Genomic DNA, 18,204 nt, shown 5'->3' with positions numbered 1-18,204 from the left:
TTAAACTAAAGTTAATTCACTTAACTTTAGAAAATTGAAACATGTACAATGGAGTGCTCCTATACAATGAGCTCAAGTTTTTCTAATTCGTGTGCTCTTTCTACATGACTGAGAATCTTAGATTGACAATCTTGGTGTCATCTTTTATTCCTTTCTTAAATTTGACTCAAAGATCAAACCAGTCACATTTCCGCCTCCCTCCTAAGTTTACATCATCTACCTCACGAACAGTCTTCAAATCCCAAGTGAAAACGTACTCTCTCGCCCTTGTTTTTCCCTTGAGTTTCAATTAGTTGATTAAGTTTGTGGATCAGGCAGCAGTAAAGGGCAGAGGTCCCTGCAGTTTGATCCTAAGCTGGTGAATCTGGCTAAAGGAATTGGATCAGTTATTTATCCTCTTGATATTTACCCTCTTGAGGTAATTTGAGGGGAGGTTTGCCCAAACAGTCTGCATGTGTTTTGTGGACCAGGAGAAGGGATTTGACCATGTCTCCTGGGACATCCTGTAGGAGGTGCTTCAGGAGGATGGGGCGACTGGCCCACTGGTGCAGCTGTACAGATCATCCAGTCCTTGTGCAACTGCAGCAAGACCCATTCCTGGTGGGAGTTGGACTCTGCCAGGGCTGCCATATTGAATATTTCTTTTCTTCTTCTTTTTTTCTATGCACATGTATATTCATTTATATACATTTGAGTATTGGAGGAGCGCCCTTGGAGGAGGGTCGCTACATTTGTACACAGCATGTCTACTGTTTTTACCTATTAATGTAAATGCAATCGACCTACTTCTACTACCCCACTTAGTATGTTGTTGTGTTTTTTATGTATGCGTTCTTTTATATCTTATATAAAAAAAAATTAAACTGAGTATCACCAATACAGAAATATAAATAATGCAATAACAAGCTATCTTTTTTCCCCAATTCTCCAGCATCCTTTAGTGATCCGTTTAACAACAAAGCTTTGCATCAGTGTAAATGTTAGTGGATTTTTAAGTTAATGACAGAGGAAATTTCCCCCAGGAGTATAATTTTTCCATAATCACAGGTCTGAATTTTTATCTGCACTTATCCCCAGAAGGACTCCACAAAGTAACCTTCAGCAGCTTGCATTCCTCTGTAGTCCTCTTAGCAAGCCCCCTCCTAACACAGCCAAACAAAGAATCGAGCCAAAGTGAAGAACAGCTATTGCGAGCCTACTGGGATATTATGATAAACTGCCCGTTTTAAAACACTGAGGAATCTCAGCCCACTTTCACCCCCTTCTCCTTGACTCGCATACACTGTTGAATGAGGCGTAAATTATTTATCAGCGCTCTCATTTGGACGGAGAAGGGTCCACTTAATCCTCTCACAGCAAAATTCAGTCAGCAGCACGTCAGGTAAGGAATGAGAACCAGAGGGTGAAATCAAATCTGCCCCCTGGTCTTTACTCATTACCAGGCTCTCTTGCTACAATCGCCTGAAGGGACTCATTAACATGTCTGAAGTGTTCGGAAGCTTTGTCACTCAAGAGTGTTTAAAACCATGTTAATCTACACTGAATTACCTCGCCGAGACCTCTTTAAACCCACAACCAGTGTCAAAGTTGGTTTCAAAAAACAAAAAGACGCTACTACAAAGCCAAGAAGGGCTTGCACTCTTAATCCTTCCCTCTTGATCATAGAAGAATTTGAATGCCAAACCTGAGACACATTTAGAGTTCTTTGGTTTGATAGCATGCCATTTATGTGCTATTAGTGTGCACTCATTACTACTGCCATATATATATATATTTATGAGACCACACTTTATCTAAATTCTTTATATTTTACCAGATTGATGTGTTTATCTATTTTGATCTCCTTACAGGAAAAAGGTACACTTAAAGTTTAAGCGGGGCAGATTAAGTCATCGGTGTCCAACGGTACTGAAATCCCTGTGCGTTGAGATTCTCCACCAGACATATTGGCCATTGTATTAAGCTCTGAACAAATAATCTCCACATAGAGAAAATCTCTGTGAGGATCAGCTTCAAATGGCATTTGCTGTCTGACACAGTTCTGAATTAAAATGAACACAGCAGGATTAGGAACGTGTTTGATTTCTGATCCTGGTATAACGCAAAAGAACTTCATCCTGTCTTTGGTATTCAGAGACCAGAGATCAAGATGTGGCATTAATCTATAATCGGAGACTCAGGTGTTGGGATTTGGTTTCCTTCGCTATGGGCTGAGTTCAAAGAATGCTGACTGTACATCTGTGCATTCTTTCCCTCTGAGCCTCCCCCTTCAAGTCAGAGACACAGTAGTAGGAAGCTGCCTGGAAGCATCTCAAAGACCTGTGCCTGCTTTGATCTGTCCTCAAGGTTACACACACACATATATACTCATAGAAAGACACAACCAAACATATTTCTCCAGCTTACTGTTACTTATATAGAAACAGTCAGAGAATGCATTTGTCTCATTTGCATTCTTTTCACTCAAAGGATAGTAATATCCACATGACATAACTGACAGTCTGTCCAAAAACAACATGAAAGCAGCTGTCTATAAATCCACATCTTATATGCAGAATAAACAGGTTTTAATGAGCTAACACAAAGTGTGCAGTCACATCTAAACCTGGACTTATGACTTAGTTCGTGCAGTATTCGCAGCACAGGTGTCAGTCACAGTGATTGGTTTTAAAACGAGGCCATGGCCTCAAGACCAGTATTGCTGGGAATTCACAGAAATACAGAAGCTCATTAAGAGAGGCTGCAGTGAGTCTCTTTATATGCTGCTTTTAGATAGCGGAAGGAGTGCATTTGAGTTGTCAAGAGTTTTTTTTTTTTTTCAACAGAGCTGAAAGTGTTTTCAGGCATGAGGTATAGCTTCCACAGATTACCCAATTATTTTTACCGTATGGCTGTTTCATTTGGACATTAAATTAAGCTTTTCTTTTAAATATTATCGGAACATGAATTTTCTTGGAAATGTGTTGCTCACTCACCTGGTGTAGACGCCGTTCTTCCGGCAGAAAGAGTTCTTTACAGACAGCCGTCGATTGTTAAGTTCCAGAGCTGGGAAACGTCCTTCATCCAGGCTGACCATATCTCCGTGGGTGAGAGCGTTACAGTTGGAGTTGTTACCTGGACACACGTACAGAGACACTGTGTGACCACAGGCCAGATGGACAGGCAGGTTAGTGTCTGGGAAAACTGATGGAACTACGTGATCTTTTTTTCCCCTTTAAATTCTCAATACTGAAATAACATTTTATTCCCAAAGCTGTCTACACTTTTTATTACATAGGCTTTTACTTCGTCAGTCATGCCGTCAGATGTCATTGTGTTTATTTTAAAGGTTCAAATTGTTGAAGTAAATACAGCGGGGGGAGCTATTATTTGATTCCCTACTGAATTTGTAAGTTTGTTCACTTACAAAGAAACATACAGTCTCTAATTTTAGCGAGACACAGAATATCAGCCAGAAATCCAGAAAAAACTGATTTGTGATTGAGTGAATTAAGTATATGATCCCTAGGGGACAAACTGCCTGTGTGCTCATGTGGCACACAGATTCTAATCAATCAATCAATTATAGATACTGATCTCAACTTGTTATGTGTGTAAAGCACGCCTGTCCAGAGAATATTTTCTTCCCTTCCAACCTCTCCACCACCATGGCCAAGACCAAACAGAGGAACAGATCAGTGGCTAAAGGAGAAGTACATTAAGGCCATGGAGTTGCCTAGACAGTCTCCAGATCTCAATCCTCTTGAAAATCTGTTGCTGAAGCCAAGTAGGAGCCAAGAAAACGACGGGATTTAGAGAGTTTGAGTATAGCGAAGTAGGCCAAAGTCCTTCCTGAAACGTGTTCAAACCCAGTGACCATCTCCAAAAAATATCTTACTTACTGCTTGGGTTTCTCCACCAAGTTGTGTTTTCCTTGATAACCAAATACTGATTTCACACATACATCTAAATCAATGTATAATTTTTATGATATGTTTTTTTATGGGTTTTTGTCACTCCATTAAAATCAAACAAAGAAATAGAGATCGTCCATTTCTTTGTAAGTGAGCAAACGTACAAATTCAGCAAGGATCAGATAATTATTTCCCCCACTGTAGTAGTATTCATATTTATGACTTGCAGCAATAACTCACAATTTTGTAAAAAAAATACACTTCTTCACTTTCTAGCCAAGCGTAAGAAGAAAAGATCAATAAAACAAAATATGTAACTGGAGCCAGGAGCTGATTAACTTAGATACCCTGGGATTAGCTAGCTTGGGATGTTAATTAGTGAGGTTCAGAAGTGCTAGTTGTTGGATTGTGTTTTCCCTCATACAGCTAGCTGATTCCCTGTTTTCAGTCTTTGTTAGGTATTCCAACCATTTTAGACTCTAGCTTTTTATTAAACAGACAGCTCCAAGAGCTGTAATAATTCTTACAAGCTAATCCTCAACAGTAAAGTAAACTTTTTCCTAATAAGCGTCAAGTCAAGCGATGTAGATTTTCAAGTGTCCAAAAAACATGTGAATGAAAATGAGAAATTCGGCAGGTTTGCAGGGCATGTCAGTGGAAATTCCCTTAGAATATAGCAACACAAATTTAGTATAAATTACATAGACAGGGCTTAACATATTTATTAAACCACCTATCATAAAAACAGAGAAACATAAATATTTTAGACATCTGTCAAAAATTGTATGTTTTTATACCTAAACTTGAGCGCCAGGCTCTGCACCTCTCCAATAAGTCAGAAATTAATCAAGCATAAGATTCAAAAACCAAAACAAGTTTTTTCTGTTCAGGAATGCAAGTAAAAAAAAATGCAATTTGGCATCTGAATCAAAAATTAATAATGTGCTTTACTATATTTCCAGCTCTGTTGTAAAACATTACACTTGAAAATTCATGGATAACAACAATAATTATATTTTCGCATTAAATTAAATATCATTTTAGTTAAAGACCTTGCAGATAATGATGGTTTAACTGTTAAAAAAAGCATTAAAAAGATTTTGGTATTTACCAATACTATAAATTTTGGTCAGCCGCAGCATTATTGTTAATTCTGTATATAAAGAAGCACATTCATAATCAATGACTGGGCTAAACTCACAATTGACATAAATGTTTAACTTTGACTTTAAGTGTCATGATTTTACTATATTAAACAATATGAACAGGATGGTTTCTATATAAGATTAATTTTTCGAGACTATTTCTCACCATGTTATAGGTTAGAAACACTTTCAGTCATCCTACAGGTGGCCACAGCCAGGCCAGGACCTGCATGGTTGCTCGAGGGTACTAAAGGTCAATTGGTGGTTATGCCAACACAGAGAAAAAGAAATAGCATTCGGTCGGTCCAGTGGCCTGGGCCAGATTCCTAGAGGAGGATATGGAGGCTTTGAGAGTGTCTTTGTGCTGGAATGAGAAGGAACCTCTTGTTTTCTCTCCATCAGTCAGAAAGATGGGCAGTGACCCACAGGGACCCCACCCCTCCCCTGCCTGGCAGTTAAACAGCCCTGGCAAAAGTGCTGAGCTGAGGGAAATACCCGCTGATGTCAGAGCTGCTCTGAATGGACAAGTATGCCCCTCGTTCCTGCTTCCTTTCTCTCTTTCTCTGCTTTTTATTCCCCTGCAACCCAGTCAGTGACCCGATTCATTCAAAAGCAGAATTCACCCCCCTACAAAACAAAGTTAACTCAATTTCTCTGCTCAGTATTTCAAAAGTAATAAAATAATAATAAAATCCCAGTAATAAGTTTTACTGTTTTATTTTAAAAAAGTTATCAGATTCCTATGCCCTCCATGCCACCAGGCTGGAAGCGAAATACAAGCTTCCATGATAGTTAAATGTTCCACTTAGCTGCACAACTGTGTGTACTCACCTGATTCAGACTTTTTTGCATACTTCTTGCTCTGTCCTCTGATAATGAGGATGAAAACTAGCAGCAGAATGAAGATGAGTCCCACTAGAGCCACCACGACCAGGAACCACCATTCCTCATAGAAAGGAGCCACTTTTTGGGCTAGATAAGAAAAAAAACCCAGAAAATTGAAATTCATGCTTGTTAAAAACATGTAGCCACATTCCTGTGAAGTCTGAATGACCTAAGGGGATTTAATTAAGCCCGAAAGTTAATGTAATTCAGTTCATTCAATTCTATTAACAAATACAAGAAAGCTCACCAGATATGGAGGGAGAAGGCAGACTCGGAGAGCCATAGCCGTAGTCGTTCACTCCAATGACACGAAAGTCATAACTGACACCTTGTTTCAGGATGTCCATGTTGAATGTGTGCGATGTTGCATCCTTGGAGATGTCCTTGATTAAGATATCCCACAAACCCTCATCTGTAATGGAATTTTAATGGAAAACTTGGGTCGGAGGAGGCTGACGATATTCGTTAAGCAAGCAAAAAATATTTAAACAGTGTCAATATGTCATTGTTAACAGGCTGTTTGTTTGTTTGATACAAGGCTCCGGCCTGGCTGGCAGCTCCGAGGGTAATTGATAATTCTTAAAAATATTACACAATCCATCAATTTCACTGCTCTTGTAAAAATTTACAACCAACAAATTCTACAACATAAATAGCGGAGCAGCCATATTTCAAATGAAGCAGCGTTAGATGTCTTGCTGCTTGCTATGGAAATCATGCCAGAGATCATTTATTACACCCTGCTGCTTGTAAATAAATGTGTAGCTATGACTCCTTGATAGGGTACACAAATATAACCAAGTATGGATATAAATTTTTTATGTTGCTGAACTTTGACAAACATTTTTTTTAAAAACAGCGTAATTTGATCTAAAGGCAAAAATAAGTTTTCAAGTAATTGGATACTATAGAAACTTTTCACCACCGGCATATGGATAAGAGGGATATGGGAAAGCCCCCCCCCTCCATTTAATCTATACTGCCATAAAATACCTATCAGTCCTTGCAAACCTTTAAAATGTAGGACTAGATAGCCTTTCCGATTCTCACTCAGGAGTGGTGAAACACATCTCTGCCTGTGAGTCACCTACCATCCATCACCCTCATTGCCATGCCAGGACTTGTCAATCACAGTTGAAACAGGATGCCAATTGTCTTGAATGTAGCGCCTGAATCAATAACCCATTAAAATGCCAGGGACACTGACTCCAGGGCAGCAGATGTTGACACTTTACACCACTTTCCTTAATCAAAATCTCACAGAAGGTAACATAAGGCCAGTGATGGGGCGATCCTGTAGAGCATGGAGTCTCCAAACGTCTTTCAAAAACATGCTTGCTTCCATTTGCACTCTTAGATGGAATCTCATGTCTCACAACCATATCAAATTGGGATATAGATTGGATATTTATTCTTAATATTTAGATATTAATTTCTAAGATTACAGCAAAATGTATTTTACAGTCCCCTTGGCTATGGATGGCTGACCCCTCTGATTCCCCAAGACCCCACTTTCAAAACCACTGCACTAAATCCCCTACCTGAGGGTCTGGCCTCAATTACATAGCGTGTTATGGGAGAACGTCCTGGGTCTCCAGGGGTCCAGTGAATGGTGAGGCCCGAACTGTAGCGCGTAATAAATGGCTCTCCAGGGGGTCCTGGGGCACCTGAGAAAGAATAACATAGTAATAAGTGTTTAAAGGGCTAGTGACAAAATGTCAGCTTTCCAAAACATCACTGCAACTACCTTCCCCTGGTCCTGTGGTGATATTTGCTTCCACCTCAGGCCCGTAGATGAAGGTCTTGGCCCGGATGCGGAAGTTGTACGTGACGCCATCTGCCAGGTCTCTGATCTTCAACCACAGAGGGCCGGTCCCCTTCACATCCACCGTCACTGTCTTACTGACGCCTGGGGGGGAGGGGGAGTGGAGACAGTCGGCACAGGCCACTGAAGACTCTAGACAAACACACCACATTTAAAGCAGGTCTTACACAGGCCAGGCAATGTGCAAGCACACCCAACATACGCAAATGCACACAGAAAGTAATGGAATTAGAAACATGTTTGCATTTTGGCACCGAAGCAGTGTATTATTTAAGATGATAGTAGTAGATATGTATAAGGTTGCAATGAATAATGAGCTGTTTATGTAATGGTTAGCGTAGCTCAAGAAATGCACATCACAAGATTGCAAGAAGGTCGACTGACGCGCAAAAGCGTTGACTCTAAAACTTCCGATCTTGTAGTGTGCATTAAGCTTTTATAGCCAGCAGCCATTTAGTGCAGAGAAAACTGACATTGTTAAGAATTTGTTACCATCTACAGGTGTGGAGGGTTCATAGACCAGACGGTAGCCCTCAATGATGCCGTTAGGGAAGGTGGGCTCGCCCCAGGACACATTGACGGAGGTTGTGGTCAGTTCACTGAAGTGAATGAAGCTGGGAGCACTGGGAGCTGAAACATACAGAGGTCAAAAACATCTAAAATTTTTGTGGAATGACTCTGTCAAATAATAAAAAAACAACCAGATGAGTGGATTGAACAAAAAAAACAACCCTTGCTTCACTAGCCTTCAGTTGAACTTCTCTCATGAAATACCAAGTAAATTTTTGCACGAGCCATTTTAATGTCATGACATATATTTCTTCTGTCTGATCAATACAGTGGTCCTTCCCATGGTTACATCAAAGGCCTCAAACAGAGGCATACATCTCTAATTCAGTTTTGTCATCTGAACAAAAAGCCTTGTTAAGGGAATTCTTGAGGCTAACAACAAAATATAGATAAACGTGGAAATATCACAATTCTCCACTGGTGCTGTTTCTTGTTTATATAGTAGAAATCTTCTGGAGGTCCAGAACCACTGCTGCAAGTCTGAGTCTCCGCGCATGAGCAGAACTCCACTGATTATATAAAAAAAACTTTTTGTTAAACTACTTACAGATTTAAAGGTTCTGCATTGCTTAAGTATACTTGTTTGACCTTGGGCAGAGCAATTCATAATCACAATGAACACTCTTTGCCTCGAGACCCCATTATAACAGGCTGAACTCTTGAAACCACTGTGCTGAGAAACACATTTTCCTCTGCTGCCTTTAAGCTTCTTGAGCAGGGGGTGAGACGCTTGCAATAGACAAAGCCTCTTTGTTTAAAAAAATAAAAAGGGATAACTATCCTCCTAATGCATGCCACCCCCTTCCCAGCTTGTCATCTGCTTCCTCCTCTCAAAACAGCAAGCACTGGGGAAAACAGAGGATCTGTGCACACCTTCCTTTTTCCCCTTTTTACTAGTCTGGGACACAGTAGTAAAACGCATCAAAAATGGCTTTTTGGAAGATAAATATTGTTTTGACACATTTGCAGATGGGCACGGAGGTAGAAAGTCCCACGAGTCACAGAAAGAAGAAGAAGAACAAAGAAAGGGGGCAACGCACGGGGTCCTTTTTGATAAAGCATGCCTGGAGACTCAAAGCTCGCTGACAAAATTTTCATAGCATCAGACAAAAGATGAAATTCAGCAAGTAAGTTTAGTATGGGTTAGCTGATTAGAAACTTATGCTCCGTGTGTGGCTCCGCTAACATCGTTTGGCATGCTGCTGACAACAACGATTAGCATCATCGTCAAATCAAATTCTTTCCCCATGGCTGACTCATCCACTTTGAGAAAACTCTCAGGGTTCTCTAAACTAACATCGGTGCTGCCACCAGCACATAAATATGACAAATGAATAAACACGGCTGTACACGCTCTAATTTATCTGCTTTAGTCTTGTCACGATGTTACCACATTTGTCTTAAGCTTGTCTTTTCTTTTAGAAAACATCTCCATCATGTGTGCGTGCGTTATATACAGAAATATTTGTTTTACTACACTGCTTGATCCCGACTGTTGTGCTCTTTCATACTGATAAACGGTTTTGTATAGCCACGTCTGGCGTCTAATTGTCACATTTACCTGCTTGCTGAGTGCGTCCCCTCGTTGGTGGGCTTCGGGGTCCATCCCCAGCGGCGTTGAATGGAGCCACACTGATCATATAGGTGGTGTAACCAGTCAAATTCTTCAGCTTCACCCCTCCTTCAGGCATAAACAGAGTCCGCATCCGCTCAGTCTCGTTCTTACGCTGGAATTCCCAAAAGTAAATCTACATGGAATAGCACAGACATAAATAAATATCTACAGATACTGTTCAGGGAATGGAGCAATTTCTGCTTCTATGAAACTCAGTCCCATTTCAAACTCCCCTATGGGAAATACACAATTATATTTTATTCCCTGCAAATGTTTTCTTGAGCAGCAGACGGAACCTTTTACTGAAACCCCCTCTGGAAAACGCTGTTCGCTAAAAGTGTAAAATTATCAATTTAATAGTGATTAACAACAGATGGATGTAATCTCATGTGAACCACTAAAATGTAAATATTTAATGATAAAAACAGAACACTGTTGTATTGTTACGCTGCACTCTAAAAGTGTGCCAGTAAGGCATGTTGAGTCTGTGCCAGACGCGGCACTTTGCAGAGACTCTGACCTTGTATCCCTGGATGTCTCCATTCTGTGCATCCACAGGTGGAGGGTCCCACGTCACATCCAGCTGGGTGGCTGTTGCGGACTGAATAGCCACATTCTGGGGCGGGGCCGTCGGCACTGTGACAGCCGTTCAGATATATCGCATTTAACGATGACGTTTTTCGATTTTAATATTTGTTTTCATTACTATGCTCATTGCGTTTACTAGGAAAATGACAGCCTCAAGGAGAAACTATTCAGTTAAAACTGAACAGACTCGGCATTTAAGAAAGATAAATGACCCCCCAAAATCTATTTGCCCATAAGAGGAAGTGTGCATACCTGCTTCTCCAACAAACACCTCCTGTGGAGGGCTGGTTGGCCCCTCACCCACGGCGTTGTACACACTCATGCGTATCTCATAACGCTTGTGTTTACTTAGCTCTGCAGTAGAAGTAAACAGTTTGGAATATAAGGTTAGGAATTATATCAAACACCAATCTGTGACATGTATGCAAAATCCCTACATGGGAATATCTTCCCATTTATGAAAGTCACCATTGCTCTGCAGTTAACTGTAAAGAGGTCTGCTGACCTCCTGGGGATCCATGTCTGCATCCCCACACCCCCCCTCCTGGTGCCCCAAACAATTAGTTGAAGTAGAAAACGTAATAAATAGGATATGATCCCTGAATGGTTTCACACCCACCCACACAACAACACTACACGGAATTTTACACTGCTGCCCTCGGAAGACATTTCTATTTCAATTACAAATTCACAGAGTGACACTGTAATTATGAGTCTGTCGAATTGTGCATTGTGGGGGTACAGGAGAAATATGTGACCATCTGCTTTTGCAGTGCTCATCCAAATAAGCTGACATGTGCAAACCAAAGAGCATGCTGGACCAGGCACGCTTGTGTATTCAGTGTTCAAGAATTTCTATGTACAAAGCGCTCCACTGGCCTCAGTAGAAGTGTTTGTACCGAGCAATGTGATTATAAGCAGCCAAATGTTGTGTTAATTTGCTTAACACTCTGAGTTCTCTATTCTAGGAAGCCGGGCACTTGAGAAAAAAATTGAGATTCAAAAGGAAAATAGTTTTGGTTTTGTTTTTTCAACCTAATTTGTTTGCAGATTGAATTATTGTGTTTATATGTGTGCTTTCGAGAGGCAGAGAGATAACGAAACTTACTGTCTAACTCATACTGGGTGAGCGTTGAATCACTCAGATTTCGAAGGCTGTAGGGAGCTGCAGAAAAAAAAGGGATAAAAAAAAAGTCAAAATAAGAGCTGTTAAGTGGAGAGACAAAGGTAGTAGGGTTCAAAGTCAAAAATTTGCTGCTGTTAATGAGGGCAGCAACATTATTATAAGAAAAAAAAACAACCCAATGATGGTGATCATAGCTCTGAATGAGCAACAGAGTGAGTCAACAAGAGGAAAATTATAGGCCAAGTTTCACAAAGCAGCAGAAAGAGAGAGGGCTCCAGAGTAAACCTAATAATAGCCTGCAGCTGATAACCACTGATCACAAGATGAAATGTTTTGCTGTGAAGTGTCAAGACCAGTGGGGAAATCTTGGCAACAGTATAGGCCTTTGTGAGAATTTTCCTCTAATGGAAAAGGGGCTGCTGACGCATAAAGACAGCATGTGAATAATCAACCATAACAGAGACTTATAATTATGTGTTACTGAAGTAAAGCGCAGGACTGTATTTCTTGATGTGCAATTTCTAACCTCGGTTATTTCTTTATGGTCTTTAAATTCATAATGTCACATTTCAAATCGCACACCGGAGAGTTCCAGTTAATGCAATATACCACTTGTTATAGTACACAATTCATTTTTCTTAGGATCCTATAGTGTAGGTGGTGGCATAATAAAATGTATTTTGTTGGTAGCAGTTATTTCTCACCAGAGAGCTCAGCCCAGGCGGATGCACTGTTGACTGTGTGAATATAACTGCGGAGACGGTCGTACAGCAGCTCGCGGTATCGAATGCGAAAGCCCAGTAAGATACCATTTATCTTCTCCTCTGAGGGGGGCTGAGGAGAAAAATGCAGACTTACTGTTAGTCTAATGTAGCACATCACTGTACATCTGATACCTACAGATAGCCTGGAAGACTACATGCGATCCAAGTGATCCAACTCCTTTTAACAAGAATTTTGATTGTTTTTTTCTTCACTGCTAAAAAACTGCCAAAACCAACCCAGTTATCACTGACATTTGTCATTAACTTACCATCAACTAAGAAGATTTAGAGTAACTGTTATACACAGACAGAAAAAAAAAAATCACGCCATATCACACCAAGCTGAAGAAAAATCCCCTTTGATTAAACAATGAGAGGAACAAACCCACAGAAGAAAGAAAAAAAGCACAAGCAACTCTCGATCCTCATAAAGTCTACAAGTGTTCTCCATAAAACTAAAATTGTGTCTCAGAGCCTCCTGTTTTTCTTTTTATGACCTGTTAATTCAGGTGGGAATGCGGGTGAGGGTGCTTTTTATTACGCAGACAGTGTGGCAGTGTGTTTATCAGTCTATACTGTAAGTATAGGCCTTGCTGTTTGCTATCAAGCTCTCTTAGAAGCCACTTTCCCACACTCGAACAGATCACGAAGTTTGAAAACATATATATAAAGTTGTTTTGTTTGTTCTTACCTGCCAGCGGATCAGCACTGACGTTGTTGTGTGTGGCGTGACAGAGAGAATCGAGGGCGCTTCGTCAGGCACTGGGGTAATAAAAGTGAAATAAATGAGCTAAATTGACCTGAAAATCTGCACAATTCAAGATGCTTAACCTATCCATGTGCAGTGGCATTCATGGAGCATAAATACACAACAGCCACAACAGAAGAACCATTGATGAGTCAGAAATAGCTGAGGGAAAGATCAGCAGAGTTTCTTGATTTGGATAAGCACCACTGGGCAAACTTTTGTTTTCTTTTATAAAGTTGCTCTTTTGTCTCATGATGGTGCAGTTGTTGTTGTCTTTGCCAGTAATGTCCAAATCACAGCAAAAGGCAAATTGATGCAGACATAAAACTGTTTGCACTATGATACAGATCAAAGTCATACCTCTGACTTTTTGTGTTTAAACGTAACCTACATTTTAAATAACAACTTGATACTATACACTAACATATAAAAGATATCACAAAGGAATAGCTTGTTTTGTGAAAATGAACACTAGCGTTCACACTGGCTGACAGCTTGAGAGTGTCACTAAATGAAAATGACCACATTCACCAAGAAAGTGTCTTGCACAACACACCATAAATATGTCATACATCAATATGACATACATACATTCAAAAAATTACATACGAGTAAGCTTTAGAGGCACTTCTTATTAGCTACAGAGCAAGCCAGACAAGACACTTCCAGCTTTATACCAAGTTTGTGCTTAAGGATGAGTCACACAAGAGCAAAAATAGATGTTCAAAAAAGTTTATTTTTGAATAACTTGCAGTCGGCAGCCAAGTTGTCCCAAACCACTTTGTTGCCAAGCAGTTGTGGTAACCAATTGGTTGTCCAGATGTTAAGCATGTAACACCCTCAACCTCTGGGCCATGTTTAAGTGCAAGGTGATTGCACAAGTTGGCTGGTCACAGGAAACCTGTCTCCAAACAAGCATGTTTTGACTTGAACTTGGACTCTTTTAGTCTTACCTTAGTTAACAGCAATCAAAAATAGACCCACTTCTTTCTGATCAAGGTAAACGATGCATCATGTCATCAGATTTTTATGCTGTAAACGATGAGAATAAAGATTTTTGCTCATCGTGTTACTCTTACCATCCTGTAGAGTTGTGATTGCTTCACTTTCCTGACTGTACTCGCTGTCCCCTATGTCATTGGTGGCTTTTATTCTGAACTGGTAAGATGTGAAGGGTTTCAGCCTTAGGGATGAAAGCACAGAAAAGCACATCAATCTTTATCACAAACTGCAGCATTGAAACTTCAAACTTTTTAAACTCCATACATCAAAAAGAGAGTCTCACTGCGAGGTTTAGAAGCAAACTATTAGGCATACTTTAAACCAAACTGGAACCTTAATGGCAAATACAGTTTCACATTTGTACTTGCCAAATGCATTTCCATCGTTTACGTTCCAAACTGCAATCCTCTGGAAACATTATTCTTTAAAAGAACACATTTCTTATGCCAGCTATTCAAAAGCTAGGGGAATATTAAAGAGGAAGCGTCAGCAAGAAGTGTGAGAACACATTTGTTCTAATAAAGGGAATGGAAATGTGAAAATTTACACCTTAACGTAACCAGATGTCGTTACTTGATGATACTCTACCTGGATACTATGTAGGTTGTGGCCTCGTGGCTGACAGATGCTGAGTGGACCGTCCAGTTGCTTTCAGGAAGCTCTCTTAGCTGGACCGTATAGTAACGCACGGGGGACAGGCCGTCACTACCAGGCTCCCATGAAAGCAACACCTGGCGAGCCTGAACGTGTTTTTGAGGAACCAGGGGGCGGCTGGTAGGCTGAGGACGAGCTGGAGCAAAAACAGAGGCAAGTAAGGGAAAGAGAAACGGAGAGAAACGGGCAACGGAATACAAGGACGGCTGCTGTGTGCGCATGTGACACATGAATTGGGACAAACTGAGTGTTTGGAGAAGTTGCAGATGTGCGGGGGAAAAAATTGGAGCTATTAGAAACAGTTTTTTTTTAAAATATACTTCTTGTTTTCCATTTACTCATATTTGCATGAGCTATGTAGAGCTGACAAGAAAGAAGAAAGTGTGATTCTGGTGCTGGAATGAAAAGTAGCTGAGAAACTAAAGTAGCATAGTACACGATCCACAACATGCCTTGAGGGAAGCAGATGGACTGATGCATTCTCACAATGACATCAGAGTGCTTCAATAAATACCCACAGGGCACAGACACTCCTCTAGAAAACACATCTGCTCGCTGAACTGTTGACTGGAAATGAACTAAGTGCAACGAAGGCTTAGTGCAGCTCTCTGCATGTTATGCCATTACGGAGATCATACACATGTGTTTGTTCTCAGGTCTCAGCACCATTTATACAACTGTTACTATATTTCCTGCATTGTTAGAGAAATACAAATTATGTTGCTACTACGCTTCCAAACACCACTTCATCAGCATCAGATGAAACATTTTATTCATATTCTCAATTAAATTGTTGTTTTTATGACTCCCCCACATATCCAGCGCTCGAATATGTCAGTATTAAAATCCACATCGAGTTACCTCTTTTCTCCGTGGTAACCACGAGCGCCTCGGCCGCCTCACCCCAGCCTTTCCTTGTCTGTGCCGTGATGCGAAACACATAGACAGTTTCTGGCTTGAGGTTAGTCACCATGTACTGGCGGGCGCTAGGGTTCAGCACATCCACTGTGGCTGTGTTGCTATTGGTGGAGTTGAGGTGGTACGTGATCTGGTAAGCTGGAGAAGAGACAAATGGTCTTAATAAAGCTGTCAAAGATGCTCTGGGTTAGAATGAAACATGTATTTCAGTGGTATCTGAAGAAACAGTTGTTTATACTGTTAATAAAAGGGAAATCAAGCTGCGCTGCAGACAGCTGTGTTCCTTCTGACAGGATTTCATTAGCATCTGCTCCTCTATGCTACTTTGTAGGTCTGTCACACTGGACAGTTTAAACTAAATTATCCAACAGATGTTTAATGGAATAAATACTCACAAGGAAATCCCCAGTAAGCCAACAAGAGAATCCCAGTCCCTTTATTACAAACCGGAAAATAACAAGACTTGATTTCCCCCAACGAATACGGTCTAATCCACTACCGTAGTTGGGGAAAAAAAACCCAAATCAAAGTTTGCAAAAGTATGTTTACAATGATTGGGAGCAAAAACTGTTGCCATTAATTTCTAGAGTAGAATTAGGGGCCAAATCTTAATAAAAAACATTTTGTATGTACTAACCAAGTATAATGCCATTCGGCTGGGCAGGGGACTGCCAAATAAGGCGGACTGAGGTGGTCCGGACTTCAGGGAACAGGATACCCACTGGAGGTCCTGGGACTGTGAGGAGCAGACAAAGATTTAAAGTTTTTTCAGACATAACATACAAGTAGCCCCTCCCTTTTCTTAATTCTCTTACCAAAGTATTCAGCACAATATCAATTGCTATTTATTTTTACATAATTGGAATGCTCAATCTTGCTCTATCCTGTGTTCCTACCATCATCCAAGGTCCTTTCAAGAATAGGTGGAGAGCTCGGCCGTCCATCTCCAATCCGTGTGAATGCCAGAACTTGGATCTCATAGAGCACATATTTCCCCAGACCAGTCAGCTGGACACTGTGAGTGGCATTCCCCTCTACTGTCCAGAAGTGGACTGGACTGTCCGAGTCTTTTTCTTTATAAACCACCTGACTCGGTGAGGAGACAGGAGAAAGAGGTTGGGAAAAGTGAATGTGGAAATTAAGTAGGACAAATAGCCTCAAAAAACCGCAACCATGCTGTGTATTTCACTGCTTAAAAGAAGCTCAAGTTTTTTCCAAACTAATTAGATGCCTCGGAAAGCTCAGTAAATAAAAGGTGTATAGCTGCCAAATATAAAAAGCAGAAATAGACCTTGTAGCCCAGAATGAGCCCATTCCTGTCCGGCTCTGGGACTTCAAACCAGCGCACCAGGATGCTGCTTGAAGTAGTTGCAAAGGCAGAGACGTTGGTGGGACCACTGGAGGGAACTGGGAACAATAAAGAGATTAGAGGGCTGGATAGTCTAGTGTTTGCCACATATTCCAAAAAGTCTGTCATATATGCTGTGTATGAGGGCAATTACTGTGTACATACGGATCTAAAATAGAGAAGGATTTATTATTTGTGTTTGCGTATGCACACAGAAGCTTCTATTATTTTGGTTTGGTGGAAAAAAGCCTCAAGAATAGGGCTCTTCTCCTCCTTGGCACTCATCCTTGGACAACATGCCTGATTCCTAATAATTTGCTGGAGTATGGGGAAAAAAAGAGCGCAGGAATTCCACATTTAAGTCCATGTGTTCTCAATTTCCTCAGACTCCATTCTTAGCTCCTTCCATGTCTTTCTGTCCAATGCCTGGTGAAAGCGTGAAAGCAGACGCAAGAATGGAAAAGCAGTGTCTTTGCTTATATTAAAGAGGCTATTAAAAATACTCTAGCAGGGCATCTGAGCAGGAAACAATCTGCTCATGGATTTACCATATGGCAAAGTGTTAAGTGTTTGTTTGACACCTCTAATATGACTAATAATAAAGATATTCAGCACAGATGCTGCAAATACAGTATCACAGAAGTAATCAGCGTGTTTTTATTTCTGGGTTGTGAAAATGTGTTTGATGTTCACACAAATATGTGTGAGGCAATTTAGGAATTTGACCTTTAACAGAAAAAAGAAGATTTGACTAATCTAATGAAGTTTGTGCATTACTTTTCCAAACAAAATAGCGTTTTTCCACAGCGTGGAACTCACCAGACTCCCGTGTCCTGCCTCTGACCGGTTGGCTCCAGGGTCCCACTCCAATGCCGTTTACAGCCTGGACCCTGACCTCATATTCTGTCCACTCCTCCAGGTCCTCAATAGTAAACTCTCTCTCCAGACGGTCGGTAATAACATGGGTGAGTGGATGGCCCTGTGAGCCTGCACGGGAGTACTGAACCCTGTAGCCCACCTGCTCTGCATTCCCATTATATTCCCATTCAGGCAAAGGCTGAGGGGAAGGAGATGGTGTTCACATTGAGAGAGATTGGACTGACTAACAGGCCTGTTTCCTTCA

The 18,204-nt window shown here is 40.8% G+C and overlaps 1 protein-coding gene across 1 annotated transcript in view; it reads right to left on the bottom strand.

The window, feature by feature from the left end:
- sdk2b (sidekick cell adhesion molecule 2b) overlaps nt 1-18,204 on the bottom strand; it is a 267,154-nt gene that overhangs the window by 9,050 nt on the left and 239,900 nt on the right. The window contains 19 exon segments of the mRNA XM_040039067.1: nt 2,976-3,135; nt 5,870-6,010; nt 6,171-6,335; nt 7,465-7,590; nt 7,671-7,832; nt 8,241-8,378; nt 9,880-10,066; nt 10,454-10,569; nt 10,774-10,875; nt 11,630-11,686; nt 12,352-12,481; nt 13,103-13,173; nt 14,239-14,342; nt 14,750-14,951; nt 15,677-15,871; nt 16,371-16,469; nt 16,630-16,819; nt 17,025-17,140; nt 17,901-18,138. Coding sequence (XP_039895001.1) covers nt 2,976-3,135; nt 5,870-6,010; nt 6,171-6,335; nt 7,465-7,590; nt 7,671-7,832; nt 8,241-8,378; nt 9,880-10,066; nt 10,454-10,569; nt 10,774-10,875; nt 11,630-11,686; nt 12,352-12,481; nt 13,103-13,173; nt 14,239-14,342; nt 14,750-14,951; nt 15,677-15,871; nt 16,371-16,469; nt 16,630-16,819; nt 17,025-17,140; nt 17,901-18,138 — 2,699 coding nt within the window.

The sequence above is a fragment of the Simochromis diagramma genome, unplaced genomic scaffold, assembly GCF_900408965.1.
Source record: "Simochromis diagramma unplaced genomic scaffold, fSimDia1.1 OVJJ01000402.1, whole genome shotgun sequence".
In the NCBI taxonomy this organism is placed as follows: domain Eukaryota; kingdom Metazoa; phylum Chordata; class Actinopteri; order Cichliformes; family Cichlidae; genus Simochromis; species Simochromis diagramma.
Note: the sequence above shows the minus strand (reverse complement) of the source record. Positions and strands in the feature narration are given on the sequence as shown.